General features: G+C 58.8%; 1 protein-coding gene across 1 annotated transcript in view; it reads right to left on the bottom strand.

Moving 5' to 3' along the window:
* LOC147700475 (uncharacterized) overlaps positions 1–16,711 on the bottom strand; it is a 466,495-nt gene that overhangs the window by 227,143 nt on the left and 222,641 nt on the right. The window contains exon 5 of the mRNA XM_086929643.1: positions 15,118–15,371. Coding sequence (XP_086785769.1) covers positions 15,118–15,371 — 254 coding nt within the window. The remainder of the gene's footprint in view (positions 1–15,117; positions 15,372–16,711) is intronic.

Genomic DNA, 16,711 nt, shown 5'->3' with positions numbered 1-16,711 from the left:
CTGCCCGTACCATCCCCCGACCTGAATGGCCAGCACCTCCTCCCCCGGTCGCTCCAGTAGAAGACACCGACCGTGCCAACCCCCCAGGGCAAATCCCCGAAGGGCTCGCTCAGCTCCAGGACCTTCCCAACCTGGCTCAGTGGCGTCAGGAAGGGGGGCCCACCCAGGAACAGTTCCGTCAAGAGCAGAAGACCTGTCCCTCCCTCAAGGGACTCCGCCAGCAAGCCCTCGCCCAGAGCGCAGGGGGCACCACCGGAAGCCATTGGATCTATTGGGACAACGACCTGTTATACAGTGAACAGAGAATCGCGGAGTTAGGGGCCAGTCGAGTGCTAGTGGTGCCCCTCCGCTTTAGAGACTTCTTGCTAAACTTGGCCCACGATGTCCCCCTGGCTGGTCACCTGGGTCAAGACAAAACCTACAGTCGCCTGGTGACCCACTTCTTCTGGCCCAAGATGAGAAACAACGTCCTCAACCACTGCCGGTCCTGCCCCACGTGCCAGGCCAGCGGGAAGAGCGGCCGCAAACTTAAAGCACCTCTGCAACCCTTCCCAGTTGTCACCACCCCGTTCAAGAGGGTGGGAATAGACATTGTGGGGCCCCTGGACCCCCGTACAGCACAAGGACATCGGTTCATCCTGGTACTGGTGGACCACGCCACCCGCTACCCCGAGGCTGTTCCCCTGCGAACTGTGACAGCCCCGGTTGTCGGCCAGGCCTTGATGGGGATCTTCTCCCGGGTGGGCTTTCCCCGAGAAGTCGTCAGCGACCGAGGCACAAACTTTATTTCAAAATATATGAAATCCCTCTGGCAACAGTGTGGGGTCACCTACCGATTCACGACCCCTTATCACCCCCTCAAGGATACGGACTAGTCGAGCGGTTTAACCGCACGCTCAAAGGGATGATTGGGGGGTTGGAAGAGCCCCTCCGTCGCCAGTGGGATGTGCTGCTGCCGTGCCTCCTCTTTGCATATCGAGAAGTCCCCCAGAAGTCCCTTGGCTTCAGCCCGTTCGAACTCTTATACGGACACCCTGTGCGAGGGCCCCTCAGCCTAGTCAAAGAAGGTTGGGAGATGCCCCCTCTGAAGACCCCTCCAGATGTCTTCAAGTACCTCCTGACCCTACGCAATCAGACCAGGCGATTCAGAGAAATGGCGAAAGCGAATCTTGAGGCCAGTCAGGAGGACATGAAGAAGTGGTACGATCAAAATGCTTCCTCCATCGAGTTCGAACCTGGCCAACAAGTGTGGGTGATGTCCCCCACCGAACCGTGCGCCTTACAGGACAAGTGGACGGGGCCCTTCAAAGTGGTCGAGCGCAAGAGCCCCGTCACCTATCTCATCGATATGGAATCTTCTCGGAACCCCCTCCGGGTCCTCCACGCCAATAGACTAAAACCCCACTTTGTGCGCTCGGAGCTCAGCCTCCTGATGGCTACCGACAGCGGAGCCGAAGAAGACTCCGAGCCCCTCCCTGATCTCCTAAGGACCCGGGAGAAAGACGGTTCCGTGGACGGGGTCCGACTCTCAGAGGCCCTCACCCGGGAACAGCGCCAAGGCTGCCGGGACCTCCTGCTGCAGTTTGCAACTCTGTTTTCCCTCACTCCAGGGGTCACCCCCTGGTGCTTGCACGACGTGGACACTGGGGACAGTCCCCCTATCGGACATCGGGCATACCGCGTACCAGATCGGGTACGGGCCTGCATCCAAGAGGAGGTGTCCAAGATGCTCACGCTCGGGGTCATCGAGCCCTCAGACAGCCCCTGGGCCAGCCCAGTGGTACTGGTCCCCAAAGCTGCCGCCCCCGGCACCACTCCAGAGCTCCGATTCTGCGTCGACTACCGGGGCTTGAACGCTGTCACCAGAACTGACGCTCATCCCATCCCCCGAGCAGATGAACTAATCGACCGCATGGGAGCTGCCCGCTACCTCAGCATCTTCGACCTGACAGCGGGCTACTGGCAGATCGGTCTCACACCCAGGGCCCAAGAACGATCCGCCTTTTCCACCCCTGATGGCCACTACCACTTCAAGGTCATGCCATTCGGCATGAAGAATGCCCCAGCTACTTTTCAGCGACTAGTGAACCAGGTCTTGGCGGGACTCGAGGAATTCAGCGCCGCCTACCTGGACGATATCGCTGTGTACAGCCGCCACTGGTCCGACCACCTCCACCACCTCCGAGAGGTCCTGCAGGCCCTCCAACGGGCCGGCCTCACGATCAAGGCCAGCAAATGCCAAATAGGTCAGGGGTCCGTGACCTATCTCGGACACCAAGTGGGAAGCGGTCTGGTGGCCCCTCTTCAACTCAAGATCGCTGCCATCCAGTCCTGGCAGCCCCCCATCACTCAGACCGAGGTCCGCGCCTTCTTGGGCCTCACCGGCTACTACCGGCGGTTCGTGAGGGACTATGGCAGCATTGTGGGGCACCTCACGGAACTCACATCCAAAAATCACCCAAAGAAGGTCAACTGGACCCCAGACTGCCAAGTGGCCTTCGAGAAGCTGAAGGCCGCCATGTGCTCTGCCCCTGTGCTCCAGGCCCCCGACTACAGTCGGGAATTCATCGTCCAAACGGATGCCTCCGACCATGGCATTGGGGCAGTCCTTTCCCAGTTAAACCCCGAAGGACTTGACCAACCAGTGGCCTTCATCAGCAGACGCCTTCTGGCCCGAGAACAACACTGGAGCACCATCGAGAGAGAGGCCTTCGCAGTGGTGTGGGCCCTCAAAAAGCTCCGGCCTTATCTCTTTGGTACCCACTTCCGGGTGCAGACAGATCATCGGCCCCTGCAGTGGCTAATGCAGATGCGAGGGGAAAACCCAAAACTATTGCGTTGGTCCATCTCCCTGCAGGGAATGGACTTCACTGTGGAACATCGACCTGGGCAAGACCACGCCAACGCAGATGGCCTGTCACGCTTTTTCCGCCTCGACGAGGAGAGTCCCCAAGAGGATGGGTGACTCTCCCCGCCTTCAGCTGGGGGGGACGCATGTTGGACAGGCCACGTGAAGGGCTTGCTTCCTCCCCGCATGACAGGGCCCGAGCCCGGCCCTCCAGGTGTTACCCACAGAACCAACCCGCACCCCGTCTCATACGGGACTCCTGCCCCCGGACATCTCTGCATCATGGGGCCGAATCACTACCGGCTCCCTCGCCCGGCCCGGCCGCCATCTTGGACACTGCACCACGAGGCCGCGTGGCCTCAGATCGACCCTAACCCTGGGCCTGGCCAGGGCCCGACATCCCGGCACCACCATCCACCCAGGAGGTGAGCGGCCCACTTGGCAGGTCAATGGGAGAAAGAAGTGTCGATGGCTCTCCCCCGCCAGGTGCCGATCGCCCCTAGCTCCCCCGGGCGCTGGCTCCACCCCCCCTGCTGGGTGTCTGGACTCCCTCATCCCGGACCTCCCGACCTCCAAGTGCGAGGGTCCGGACATCAAAGGACGCCAGACCTATAACTGGGGCAGCTCCAGAGCAGGAAGGCAGTTGTATCCTGGAGTCGAGAGACACCGTGACAAACTCATCCTTGACGGACTACTGGCGCTGCCGTAGCCCTGCCTTGTGAACTACTGTCCTGCTTGCTGGCGCTGCCGCAAACCTTCTGAACCCTTCATCTTCACCGGGACCTGCTGGCGCCGCCGCGGACCGTCGCTACCTACAATCATCTCGGGACCTGCTGGCTCCGCCGCAGCCCGTCCATCTAAGAACGCCGAGCTCGAGGATTGTGAGCTATCCATCTTATCATCGCATCTACCAGATGGGTAACAAGACTGTCCCGCTACCCCCTTTCCGCCCAAGAGACTAGAATCGAGGGGACCCCTGAGTCCAGACCTCCTTGTACCATTCTACCGTACTTAAAGATTGCTTATAAAGAACGTTAAACCTTATCCTTGTGTGGTGTACGTCTGTGGGGGGGAAGTTATTCGTCTGTACGATCGCTGGAGACGGCTCTCCCCGGAGACCTCTCCTCTTGTCCTCGGCCGACCCTCCCGGTCCGTCTAACACTCACTCACCCTTCACACATTCTCTCCTACACTCACTCACCCTTCACAAACCGCTCCTAGACTCACTCACTCTTCACACATTCCCTCCTAGACTCACTCACCATTCATACACCCCTCCTAGACTCACTCACCCTTCATACATTCCCTCCTAGACTCACTCACCATTCAAACACCCCATCAATAGTCACTCACCAATAATACACCCCTCCTATACTCACTCACCCTTCATACACCCCTCCTATACTCACACACCTTTCACACATACCTCCAATACTCTCTTAATACACCCCTCCTATACTCACTCACCCTTCACACATTCCCTGCTAGACTCACTCACCATTCATACACCCCTCCTAGACTCACTCACCATTCATACACCCCTCCTATACTCACTCACCCTTCACACATACCTCCCATACTCACTCACCCTTCACACATTCCCTCCTAGACTCATTCACCATTCATACACCCCTCCTAGACTCACTCACCCTTCATACACCCCTCCTATACTCACTCACTCTTCACACACCCCTCCTACTCACTCACCCTTCATACACCCCTCCAAGACTCACTCACCCTTCATACACCCCTCCTAGACTCACTCACCCTTCATACACCCCTCCTATACTCACTCACTCTTCACACATTCTCTCCTAGACTCACTCACCCCTCATACACCCCTCCTAGACTCACTCGCCCTTCACACTTTCCCTCTTATACTCACTCACCCTTGATCCATTCCTCCTATTTGCACTCACCTGTCACACATTCCCTCCTAGACTCACTCGGACTTCATACATCCCTAGAGTCCTTTGCTGTCCTTTGCAGACATTCTGCTTTCCTACCTTTCCCTTCTGCCACTCCTTCCATCTTATCCCATCCGCTCCCCCTCGTCTGTCCCCTCGCCTCATTATTTGCTGGTTCCCTACACATTAATTAGCGTTATACTTTCCAGCTCTCACTTCAAAGTCCCCCAGCATGACGGCTGTCTCCGATTCTCTCCTCTTCACTCTGCCCCATTCACTGCCCTGCCCTGGTCTCCTCTCCTCCTGCCCCTTTGTTGGGAGTGATGCCTTTCTCTGTCCCATTCCTCTTGCCCCTTTGCTGGAACTGATGCCTCTCTCTGTCCAATTCCTCTTGCCCCTTTGCTGGGAGTGATCCCATTCCTCTTGCCCCTTTGCTGGGAGTGATGCCACTCTCTGTCCCATTCCTCTTGCCCCTTTGCTGGGAGTGATGCCTCTCTCTGTCCCATTCCTCTTGCCCCTTTGCTGGGAGTGATGCCTCTCTCTGTCCCATTCCTCTTGCCCCTTTGCTGGGAGTGATGCCTCTCTCTGTCCCATTCCTCTTGCCGCTTTGCTGGGAGTGATGCCTCTCTCTGTCCCATTACTCTTGCCCCTTTGCTGGAACTGATGCCTCTCTCTGTCCCATTCCTCTTGCCCCTTTGCTGGGAGTGATGCCTCTCTCTGTCTCATTCCTCTTGCCCCTTTGCTGGAACTGATGCCTCCCTCTGTCTGATTCCTCTTGCCCCTTTGCTGGGAGTGATGCCTCTCTCTGTCCCATACCTCTTGCCCCTTTGCTGGGAGTGATGCCTCTCTGTCCCATTCCTCTTGCCCCTTTGCTGAGAGTGATGCCTCTCTCTGTCCCATTTCTCTTGCCCCTTTGCTGGGAGTGATGCCTCTCTCTGTCCCATTCCTCTTGCCCCTTTGCTGGGAGTGATGCCTCTCTCTGTCCCATTCCTCTTGCCCCTTTGCTGGGAGTGATGCCTCTCTCTGTCCCATTACTCTTGGCCCCTTTGCTGGGAGTGATGCCTCTCTCTGTCCCATTACTCTTGCCCCTTTGCTGGGAGTGATGCCTCTCTCTGTCCCATTCCTCTTGCCCCTTTGCTGGGAGTGATGCCTCTCTCTGTCCCATTCCTCTTGCCCCTTTGCTGCGAGTGATACCTCTCTCTGTCCCATTCCTCTTGCCCCTTGGCTGGGAGTGATACCTCTCTCTGTCCCATTCCTCTTGCCCCTTTGCTGGGAGTGATGCCTCTCTCTGTCCCATTCCTCTTGCCCCTTTGCTGGGAGTGATGCCTCTCTCTGTCCCATTACTCTTGCCCCTTTGCTGGGAGTAATGCCTCTCTCTGTCCCATTCCTCTTGCCCCTTTGCTGGGAGTGATACCTCTCTCTGTCCCATTCCTCTTGCCCCTTTGCTGAGAGTGATGCCTCTCTCTCTCACATTCCTCTTGCCCCTTTGCTAGGAGTGATGCCTCTCTCTGTCCCATTACTCTTGCCCCTTTGCTGGGAGTAATGCCTCTCTCTGTCCCATTCCTCTTGCCCCTTTGCTGGGAGTGATACCTCTCTCTGTCCCGTTACTCTTGCCCCTTTGCTGGGTGTTGGACAGGCCACATGAAGGGCCGCTCTCCCCCGGCTCAACCAGGCCCGAGCCCAGTCACGCAAGTACCACACACCACCATTGCACGTCCTCCGTCCTCTCAGGGACCCCTGCCCTCGAGCATGTTAACCTCGTGGGTCCGATCCACTGCCGGCCCACGCGCCCAGCCCGGGCCGCCATCTTGGACACTTCACCACGAGGCCGCCTGGCCCCCGATCGACCTCAACCCTGGGCCTAGCCCGGCCTCAGACATTCCGGCACCACCCTCCACCCAGGAGGTGAGCGGGCTACTTGGCAAGTCAATGGGAGAAAGAGGTGCCGATGGCTCTCCCCCGCCCAGTGCCGCTCGCCCATCGCCTCCCCGGGCACTGGCTCCACCCCCCTGCTGGGTGTCTGGACTCCCTCATCCCGGACCTCCCGACCTCCAAGTGCGAGGGTCCGGACATCAAAGCACGCCAGCCCTATAACTGGGGCAGCTCCAGAGCAGGAAGGCAGTTGTATCTTGGAGTCGAGAGACGTAAAGAGGAACTCATCCTGGACGGACTACTGGCGCTGCCGTAGCTCTGTCCTGCGCACCATCGTCCTGCCTGTTGGCGCTGCCACAGCCGTCGTAACCTTCATCCTTCATCGTCGTCGGGATCTGCTGGCGTGGCCGCGGACCGTTGTAACCGTCATCTTTCACCGGGACCTGCAGGCTCCGCCGCGGACCGTCGTCCTTCCTTCATCCATCTCGGGACCTGCTTGGCTCCTCCACGGCCCGATCATCTAGAACGCCGAGCTCGAGGATTGAGAGCTATTTTGTACTCATTGGTAACTAAGACTGTCCCGCTACCCCTTTCCTCAGCCAGAGATCAGAACCGAGGGGACCCCTGAGTCCAGACCTCCTTGTATCATACCAACGTAACCTAAGAATTGCATATAAAGTCTCGTTAACCTTCAATCTTGTGTGGTGTCCGTCTGTGGGGGGGAAGTTACTTGTCTGTACAGTCGTTGGAGACGGCTCTCCCTGGAGACCTCTCCCCGTAATCTCGGCCGACCCTCCCGGTCCGTCTAACATTGGTGGCCAGCGGCGCGATCCGAATCACCGCATAACGTACAGAGAGTAGCTCACCCCACAACGAACCACAATGTCAACTAAAGAGAGCGGATCAACTGAGAAGTTCCAAATGGAAAAACTAGAGGAGTACAGCCATCGTGAACTAAAGCAGTTCTGCATCGAACTAGGTATCGCTACCACCGGACTAAGCACCAAGGACGATTTTAAGCATGCCCTAGAATCTTGGGCAGAGACCGGGGATGTCGAAGCCCCTGAGCAAAGCACCGCGAAAAAGACCAACACGGCCCCTGAAGGGCAAAGAACCAGTCTCTCGCAAGACGAGATCCAAGAAAGAGAAAAAACCCGACTACACGAACTAGAAATGGCCCGACTCAAGATGGACGTAGAACTCAAGTTGGCCGAACAAAAAATAAACTTAGAGCACCTACGTCTCCGAGAAGAAAGAGAGGAGAAACAGAGGCAAAGGGAGCTCGAGGAAAAGAAACTAGCGTACGAGCACGAACGGAACCTAGCCGAGATCAACCTGCGCAAGCAGAATAAAGAGTTAGGGGTGCCCGAGAGACCACACACCCCAGGGACCACGGAGAAAAAAGTACACATCCCCAAGGATGTTGTCCGAGAATATTTTCGAGAAGACGACATCCAGCAATGGTTTAAGGCCTATGAAATCGCTATGACTGCGCACCGGATCGATAGAAACGATTGGGGAGCCGGCCTATGGGGCAAATTCCTCAATGAGGGCCGCGATACCCTGTTACAGCTCCCAGACCACCAGATGACCTCCTACGACCATATGAAAGCGGCCCTCCTCACCCGCTATGGCCTCACGCCCGAGATGTACCGTCAGAGGTTCCGAGACTGCACACGCATCCCGGGTACAACTTGGGTGGACTATGTAACGTACTTTAGCCGAGCTTTCGAAGGCTGGATCAGAGGGAACAACGTCACGACCTACGAGCAGCTGTTCAATCTGATGGTATGGGAGCATCTGTCCAACAATTGCTTCATTGAACTACGCCAACACCTCCTCGACAGCAAGTTAACCGATCCCCGGCAGCTCGCAGCCGAAGCTGACCGGTGGGAGATCACCAGAGTGGGCCGGAATGGGTCCTACGAGCAGAACAGGAACAACAATGGTCACCACCGACCCAGAGGAGGAGGAGGGGGCCAAGGACGAGGAAGAGACAACACTCCGGCCGCCCCCGCTACCAGCACCACCCCCCCGGCCAACCGGGGCAGCACCCCGGCGCGACCAGGGTATAGAGCCAATGTTACATGTCACCGATGCCAACGAGTCGGCCACTATGCAAACGACCCAAGCTGCCCGCAGTATCAGAGTCCGAAACCCCGCCATGTGGCCGCCGCGGCACTAGGGGAAGAAAAGATCTCCGAGGAACAAGAAACAGACGAGCAAGAGTATCAAGAGTGGGAGCCAGCCGCCATGACTCTCGCGTGCTTAGGGGGAAGAGACATGGTCCCGCGGGTCCCCCTACCCGCTAACACCCAGAAGTACAGCCAATGGGTGAGCATCAATGGACAACGGGCCGAAGCCCTTCGGGACACCGGGGCCAGTGTGACAGCCGTCCGCTGTCATCTGGTGACCCCAGAACAATATCTACCGAACATTCTCTGCCCTGTGCGATCAGCCGACAACTCGGAAAGTCTGTGTCGGATGGCCTGCGTCCCCTTTGAGTGGGGAGGGGTCTCCGGCATGTTGAAGGTAACGGTCCGAGACGACGCCCCCGTGGACTGCCTCCTCGGAAATGACCTGGAGAGCTCCCCGTGGGCAGCCGTGGAGCGAAAAGAACACTTGGGGATGTTGGGCGTCCCGGACTGGGCGTGCGTCACCACCCGGTCCATGGCCGCCCGTGCCAACCCTCACCCGGAAGAACCAGAATGGCCGGCGCCACCGCCTCCGGTCGCCCCAGCCGAGACCCCCGACCATGACACCCCCCTCGAACTTGCTCAACCTTCCGACCTCGCTAACCTTGACCAGTGGGCTCAAGAGGGGGGACCCACACAAGAACAATTCCGCCAGGAACAGAAGACCTGTCCCTCCCTCGAGGGACTCCGCCAACAAGCGCTCGCCCAAAGCGCAGGGGATACCTCCGGAACTCATTGGGTCTACTGGGACAATGATCTGTTGTACAGCGAGCAACGAATCGCCGAGCTGGGGGCCAACCGAGTACTAGTAGTGCCCCTCCGCTTTAGAGACTTCCTGCTGAACCTGGCCCACGATGTCCCCCTGGCAGGGCACCTGGGACAGGATAAAACCTACAGTCGCCTAGTGACCCACTTCTTCTGGCCCAAAATGAGAAACGATGTGCACCAGCATTGCCGATCTTGCCCCACGTGCCAAGCCAGTGGAAAGAGCGGCCGCAAACTAAAGGCCCCCCTGCAACCCTTTCCAGTAGTCACGACCCCATTTGAGAGGGTCGGAATAGACATTGTGGGACCCCTGGACCCGCGTACAAGACAAGGCCATCGCTTCATTCTGGTACTAGTGGACCACGCCACCCGCTACCCTGAGGCTATTCCTCTCCGGACCGTGACAGCCCCAGTGGTCGGCCGGGCCCTGATGGGGATCTTCTCCCGTGTGGGGTTCCCCCGAGAAGTCGTCAGCGACAGAGGCACGAACTTTATCTCTAAATACATGAAGTCCCTCTGGCAACAGTGTGGGGTCACCTACCGCTTCACGACCCCCTATCACCCCCAAGGAAACGGACTTGTTGAGCGGTTCAATCGCACGCTAAAAGGGATGATCGGGGGATTGGAAGAGCCCCTCCGTCGCCAGTGGGATGTGCTGCTGCCGTGCCTCCTCTTCGCCTACCGGGAGGTCCCACAGAAGTCCCTAGGCTTCAGCCCATTCGAACTGCTATATGGGCACCCAGTGCGGGGGCCGCTCAGCCTGATCAAAGAAGGCTGGGAGATGCCCCCGGCCAAGAGCCCTCCAGATGTCTTCCGGTACCTCCTCACCCTCCGCAACCAGTCCCGGCGGTTCAGAGACCTAGCAAAAGCCAACCTAGAGGCCAGTCAAGAGGACATGAAGAAATGGTATGACCAGAACGCCTCATCCATTGAATTCGAGCCGGGGCAACAGGTATGGGTAATGTCCCCCACGGAGCCATGCGCTCTCCAAGACAAATGGACGGGACCCTTCAAGGTAATCGAGCGCAAGGGTCCTGCCACCTATCTGATCGATATGGAGTCCTCCCGGAACCCACTCCGAGTCCTCCACACCAACAGACTGAAACCCCACTTTGCACGAACAGAACTCAGCCTACTGATGGCCACAGACAATGGGGTTGAAGACGACTCCGAGCCTCTCCCTGACCTCTTGCGGACCCAGGAGCAAGACGGCTCCGTGGATGGGGTCCGACTCTCGGAGACCCTCACCAGAGAACAACGCCAAGAGTGCCAAGCCCTCCTGTCACGGTTCGCCAGTCTGTTCTCCCTCACCCCAGGTGTCACTTCCTGGTGTGTGCACGATGTAGACACCGGAGACAGCCCTCCTATCCGCCACCGGGCCTACCGCGTACCTGATCGGGTACGGGCCTGCATCCAGGCGGAAGTAGCTAAGATGCTCACGCTCGGGGTCATCGAGCCCTCAGACAGTCCATGGGCCAGCCCGGTCGTACTGGTCCCCAAGGCAGCCGCCCCCGGAACCACACCAGAACTCCGGTTCTGCGTCGACTACCGGGGCCTGAATGAAGTCACCAGAACGGACGCACATCCCATCCCCCGGGCAGATGAACTGGTCGACCGAATGGGAGCTGCCCGCTACCTCAGCATCTTCGACCTGACAGCAGGTTATTGGCAGATCGGCCTCACACCCCGAGCACAAGAACGTTCTGCCTTCTCCACCCCCGATGGCCACTATCATTTTACGGTCATGCCCTTCGGCATGAAAAATGCCCCAGCGACTTTCCAACGGCTCGTCAATCAGGTCCTGGCGGGGCTCGAAGAGTTCAGCGCCGCCTACCTAGACGACATCGCTGTGTACAGCCACCATTGGACCGAGCACCTCCACCACCTCCGAGCAGTGCTGCAAGCCCTTCAGCGAGCTGGTCTCACGATCAAGGCCAGCAAGTGTCAAATTGGACAAGGGTCTGTGACCTACCTCGGACACCAGGTGGGAAGCGGCCTAGTGGCCCCTCTACAGCTGAAAATTGCCGCCATCCAGAACTGGCAGCCCCCTATCACCCAAACCGAGGTACGAGCCTTCCTGGGCCTCACGGGCTACTACCGAAGGTTCGTGAAAGACTATGGTACCATAGTGGGGCCTCTCACCGAACTCACGTCAAAGAATCAGCCCAAGAAGGTGAACTGGACCCCAGAGTGTCAAGCGGCATTCGAACAGTTGAAGGCCGCCATGTGTTCCGCTCCTGTGCTCCAGGCCCCAGACTACAGCCGGGAGTTCGTCGTCCAGACGGACGCCTCCGACCAGGGCATTGGGGCGGTCCTGTCTCAAGTGAACACCGAAGGCCTTGATCAACCGGTGGCCTTCATCAGCCGGAGACTCCTACCACGGGAGCAACGCTGGAGCACCATAGAGAGGGAAGCCTTCGCTGTGGTATGGGCCCTCAAGAAGCTCCGGCCCTACCTTTTTGGCACCCACTTTCGGGTACAGACTGACCACCGACCCCTGCAGTGGTTGATGCATATGCGGGGGGAAAACCCAAAATTGCTACGCTGGTCCATCTCCTTGCAAGGTATGGACTTCACAGTCGAACACCGGCCTGGGTCAGACCACGCCAACGCGGATGGCCTGTCCCGGTTTTTCCGCCTCGACGAGGAGAGTCCCCAAGAGGATGGGTAACTCTCCCCGCCTTCAGCTGGGGGGGACGCATGTTGGACAGGCCACATGAAGGGCCGCTCTCCCCCGGCTCAACCAGGCCCGAGCCCAGTCACGCAAGTACCACACACCACCATTGCACGTCCTCCGTCCTCTCAGGGACCCCTGCCCTCGAGCATGTTAACCTCGTGGGTCCGATCCACTGCCGGCCCACGCGCCCAGCCCGGGCCGCCATCTTGGACACTTCACCACGAGGCCGCCTGGCCCCCGATCGACCTCAACCCTGGGCCTAGCCCGGCCTCAGACATTCCGGCACCACCCTCCACCCAGGAGGTGAGCGGGCTACTTGGCAAGTCAATGGGAGAAAGAGGTGCCGATGGCTCTCCCCCGCCCAGTGCCGCTCGCCCATCGCCTCCCCGGGCACTGGCTCCACCCCCCTGCTGGGTGTCTGGACTCCCTCATCCCGGACCTCCCGACCTCCAAGTGCGAGGGTCCGGACATCAAAGCACGCCAGCCCTATAACTGGGGCAGCTCCAGAGCAGGAAGGCAGTTGTATCTTGGAGTCGAGAGACGTAAAGAGGAACTCATCCTGGACGGACTACTGGCGCTGCCGTAGCTCTGTCCTGCGCACCATCGTCCTGCCTGTTGGCGCTGCCACAGCCGTCGTAACCTTCATCCTTCATCGTCGTCGGGATCTGCTGGCGTGGCCGCGGACCGTTGTAACCGTCATCTTTCACCGGGACCTGCAGGCTCCGCCGCGGACCGTCGTCCTTCCTTCATCCATCTCGGGACCTGCTTGGCTCCTCCACGGCCCGATCATCTAGAACGCCGAGCTCGAGGATTGAGAGCTATTTTGTACTCATTGGTAACTAAGACTGTCCCGCTACCCCTTTCCTCAGCCAGAGATCAGAACCGAGGGGACCCCTGAGTCCAGACCTCCTTGTATCATACCAACGTAACCTAAGAATTGCATATAAAGTCTCGTTAACCTTCAATCTTGTGTGGTGTCCGTCTGTGGGGGGGAAGTTACTTGTCTGTACAGTCGTTGGAGACGGCTCTCCCTGGAGACCTCTCCCCGTAATCTCGGCCGACCCTCCCGGTCCGTCTAACACTGGGAGTGATGCCTCTCTCTGTCCTATTCCTCTTGCCCCTTTGCTGGGAGTGATGCCTCTCTCTGTCCCATTCCTCTTGCCCCTTTGCTGGGAGTGATGCCTCTCTCAGTCCCATTCCTCTTGCCCCTTTGCTGGGAGTGATGCATCTCTCTGTCCTATTCCTCTTGCCCCTCTGCTGGGAGTGATGCCTCTCTCTGTCCCATTCCTCTTGCCCCTTTGCTGGGAGTGATGCCTCTCTGTCTCATTCCTCTTGCCCCTTTGCTGGGAGTGATGCCTCTCTCTGTCCCATTACTCTTGCCCCTTTGCTGGGAGTGATGCCTCTCTCTGTCCCATTCCTCTTGCCCCTTTGCTGGGAGTGATGCCTCTCTCTGTCCCATTCCTCTTGCCGCTTTGCTGGGAGGGATGCCTCTCTCTGTCCCATTCCTCTAGCCCCTTTGCTGGGAGTGATGCCTCTCTCTGTCCCATTCCTCTTGCCTCTTTGCTGGGAGTGATGCCTTTCTCTGTCCCATTCCTCTTGCCCCTTTGCTGGGAGTGATGCCTCTCTCTGTCCCATTCCTCTTTCCCCTTTGCTGGGACTGATGCCTCTCTCTGTCCCATTACTCTTGCCCCTTTGGTGGGAGGGATGCCTCTCTCTGTCCCATTACTCTTGGCCCCTTTGCTGGGAGTGATGCCTCTCTGTCTCATTCCTCTTGCCCCTTTGCTGGGAGTGATGCCTCTCTGTCCCATTACTCTTGCCCCTTTGCTGGGAGTGATGCCTCTCTCTGTCCCATTCCTCTTGCCCCTTTGCTGGGAGTGATGCCTCTCTCTGTCCCATTCCTCTTGCCGCTTTGCTGGGAGGGATGCCTCTCTCTGTCCCATTACTCTTGCCCCTTTGCTGGGAGTGATGCCTCTCTATGTCCCATTCCTCTTGCCCCTTTGCTGGGAGTGATGCCTCTCTCTGTCCCATTCCTCTTGCCGCTTTGCTGGGAGGGATGCCTCTCTCTGTCCCATTCCTCTAGCCCCTTTGCTGGGAGTGATGCCTCTCTCTGTCCCATTCCTCTTGCCCCTTTGCTGGGAGTGATGCCTCTCTCTGTCCCATTCCTCTTGCCCCTTTGCTGGGAGTGATGCCTCTCTCTGTCCCATTCCTCTTGCCCCTTTGCTGGGAGTGATGCCTCTCTCTGTCCCATTACTCTTGCCCCTTTGCTAGGAGTAATGCCTCTCTCTGTCCCATTCCTCTTGCCCCTTTGCTGGGAGTGATACCTCTCTCTGTCCCATTCCTCTTGCCCCTTTGCTGAAAGTGATGCCTCTCTCTGTCCCATTGCTCTTGCCCCTCTGCTGGGAGTGATGCCTCTCTCTGTCCCATTCCTCTTGCCCCTTTCCTGGGAGTGATGCCTCTATCTGTCCCATTCCTCTTGCCCCTTTGCTGGGAGTGATGCCTCTCTCTGTATCATTCCTCTTGCCCCTTTGCTGGGAGTGATGCCTCTCTCTGTCCCATTCATCTTGCCCCTTTGCTGGGAGTGATGCCTCTCTCTGTCCCATTCCTCTTGCCCCTTTGCTGGGAGTGATGCCTCTCTCTGTCCCATTCCTCTTGCCCCTTTGCTGGGAGTGATGCCTCTCTCTGTCCCATTCCTCTTGCCCCTTTGCTGGGAGTGATGTTTCTCTCTGTCCCATTCCTCTTGCCCCTTTGCTGGGAGTGATGCCTCTCTCTGTCCCATTACTCTTGCCCCTTTGCTGGGAGTGATGCCTCTCTCTGTCCCATTCCTCTTGCCCCTTTGCTGGGAGTGACCCGCACCTCCTGGAGTTTTTGCTCCTCTCGGGTCATGGAAAGCAGCGCGGAGGTGCCGCGGATCATGGGGATGTCCTGCCACAGCGCGGCGCTAGAGGAGACAGAGAGGCGCTGTAGGTAGGAGTCTGGCGTTGACATCAGCTTCCGCCGCAGCCGGGGTGAGCTGGGCTCCGGCTCCTCCAGGAAAGTCTCCGCCCGCTTCTGGCGCTCGATGGCCTGGTTCAGCGCCTCATCACTGTACTCCTGGTAGAGCTGCCGGGCTTTGGGTGGAGAAGAAAAAAAGAGGTTACGCTCAACTTTCTAAACATTCCCTAGTTTGCTGGGTCTAGTAGGCATGGCCTTGATATGCAGCATACAACACTCACATGCACGGCACTCTCATGGCATGGCACTCTCACAGCCAGGGCACTCTCACAGGCACTTTCACTGGTACAGCACTCTCACAGGCACTCTCACGGGCAGGGCACTCTCACAGCCACGGCACTCTCACAGGCTGGGCACTCTCACAGGCAGGGCAGGGCACTCTCACAGGCAGGGCACTCTCACAGGCAGGGCACTCTCACAGGCAGGGCACTCTCACAGGCAGGGCACTCTCACAGACAGGGCACTCTCACGGGCATGGCACCCTCACGGGCATGGCACCCTCACGGGCATGGCACCCTCACGGGCATGGCACTCTCATGGGCAGGGCACTCTCACAGCCACGGCACTCTCACAGGCTGGGCACTCTCACAGGCAGGGCAGGGCACTCTCACAGGCAGGGCACTCTCACAGGCAGGGCACTCTCACGGGCATGGCACCCTCACGGGCATGGCACCCTCACGGGCATGGCACTCTCACGGGCATGGCACTCTCACGGGCATGGTACTTTCACGGGCAGGGCACTCTCACAGTCACGGCACTCTCACAGTCACGGCACTCTCACAGGCAGGGCACTCTCACAGGCAGGGCAGGGCACTCTCACAGGCAGGGCACTCTCACAGGCAAGGCAGGGCACTCTCACAGGCAAGGCAGGGCACTCTCACAGGCAAGGCAGGGCACTCTCACAGGCAAGGCAGGGCACTCTCACAGGCAGGGCACTCTCACAGGCAGGGCACTCTCACGGGCAGGGCACTCTCACAGGCAGGGCACCCTCACAGGCAGGGCACCCTCACAGGCAGGGCACCCTCACAGGCAGGGCACTCTCACGGGCAGGGCACTCTCACGGGCAGGGCACTCTCACGGGCAGGACACTCTCACAGGCAGGACACTCTCACAGGCAGGGCACTCTCACAGGCAGGGCAGGGCACTCACAGGCAGGGCAGGGCAGGGCACTCACAGGCAGGGCCAGGCACTCTCACAGGCAGGGCAGGGCAGGGCACTCACAGGCAAGGCCGGGCACTCTCACAGGCAGGGCAGGGCACTCTCACAGGCAAGGCAGGGCACTCTCACAGGCAGGGCACTCTCACAGGCAGGGCACTCTCACAGGCAGGGCACTCTCACAGGCAGGGCACTCTCACGGGCAGGGCACTCTCACGGGCAGGGCAGGGCACTCTCACAGGCAGGGCAGGGCACTCTCACAGGCAGGGCACTCTCACGGGCAGGGCACTCTCACGTGCAG

The sequence above is a fragment of the Lissotriton vulgaris genome, chromosome 7, assembly GCF_964263255.1.
Source record: "Lissotriton vulgaris chromosome 7, aLisVul1.2, whole genome shotgun sequence".
Taxonomy (NCBI): domain Eukaryota; kingdom Metazoa; phylum Chordata; class Amphibia; order Caudata; family Salamandridae; genus Lissotriton; species Lissotriton vulgaris.
This window is presented reverse-complemented; position numbering and strand designations above follow the sequence as displayed.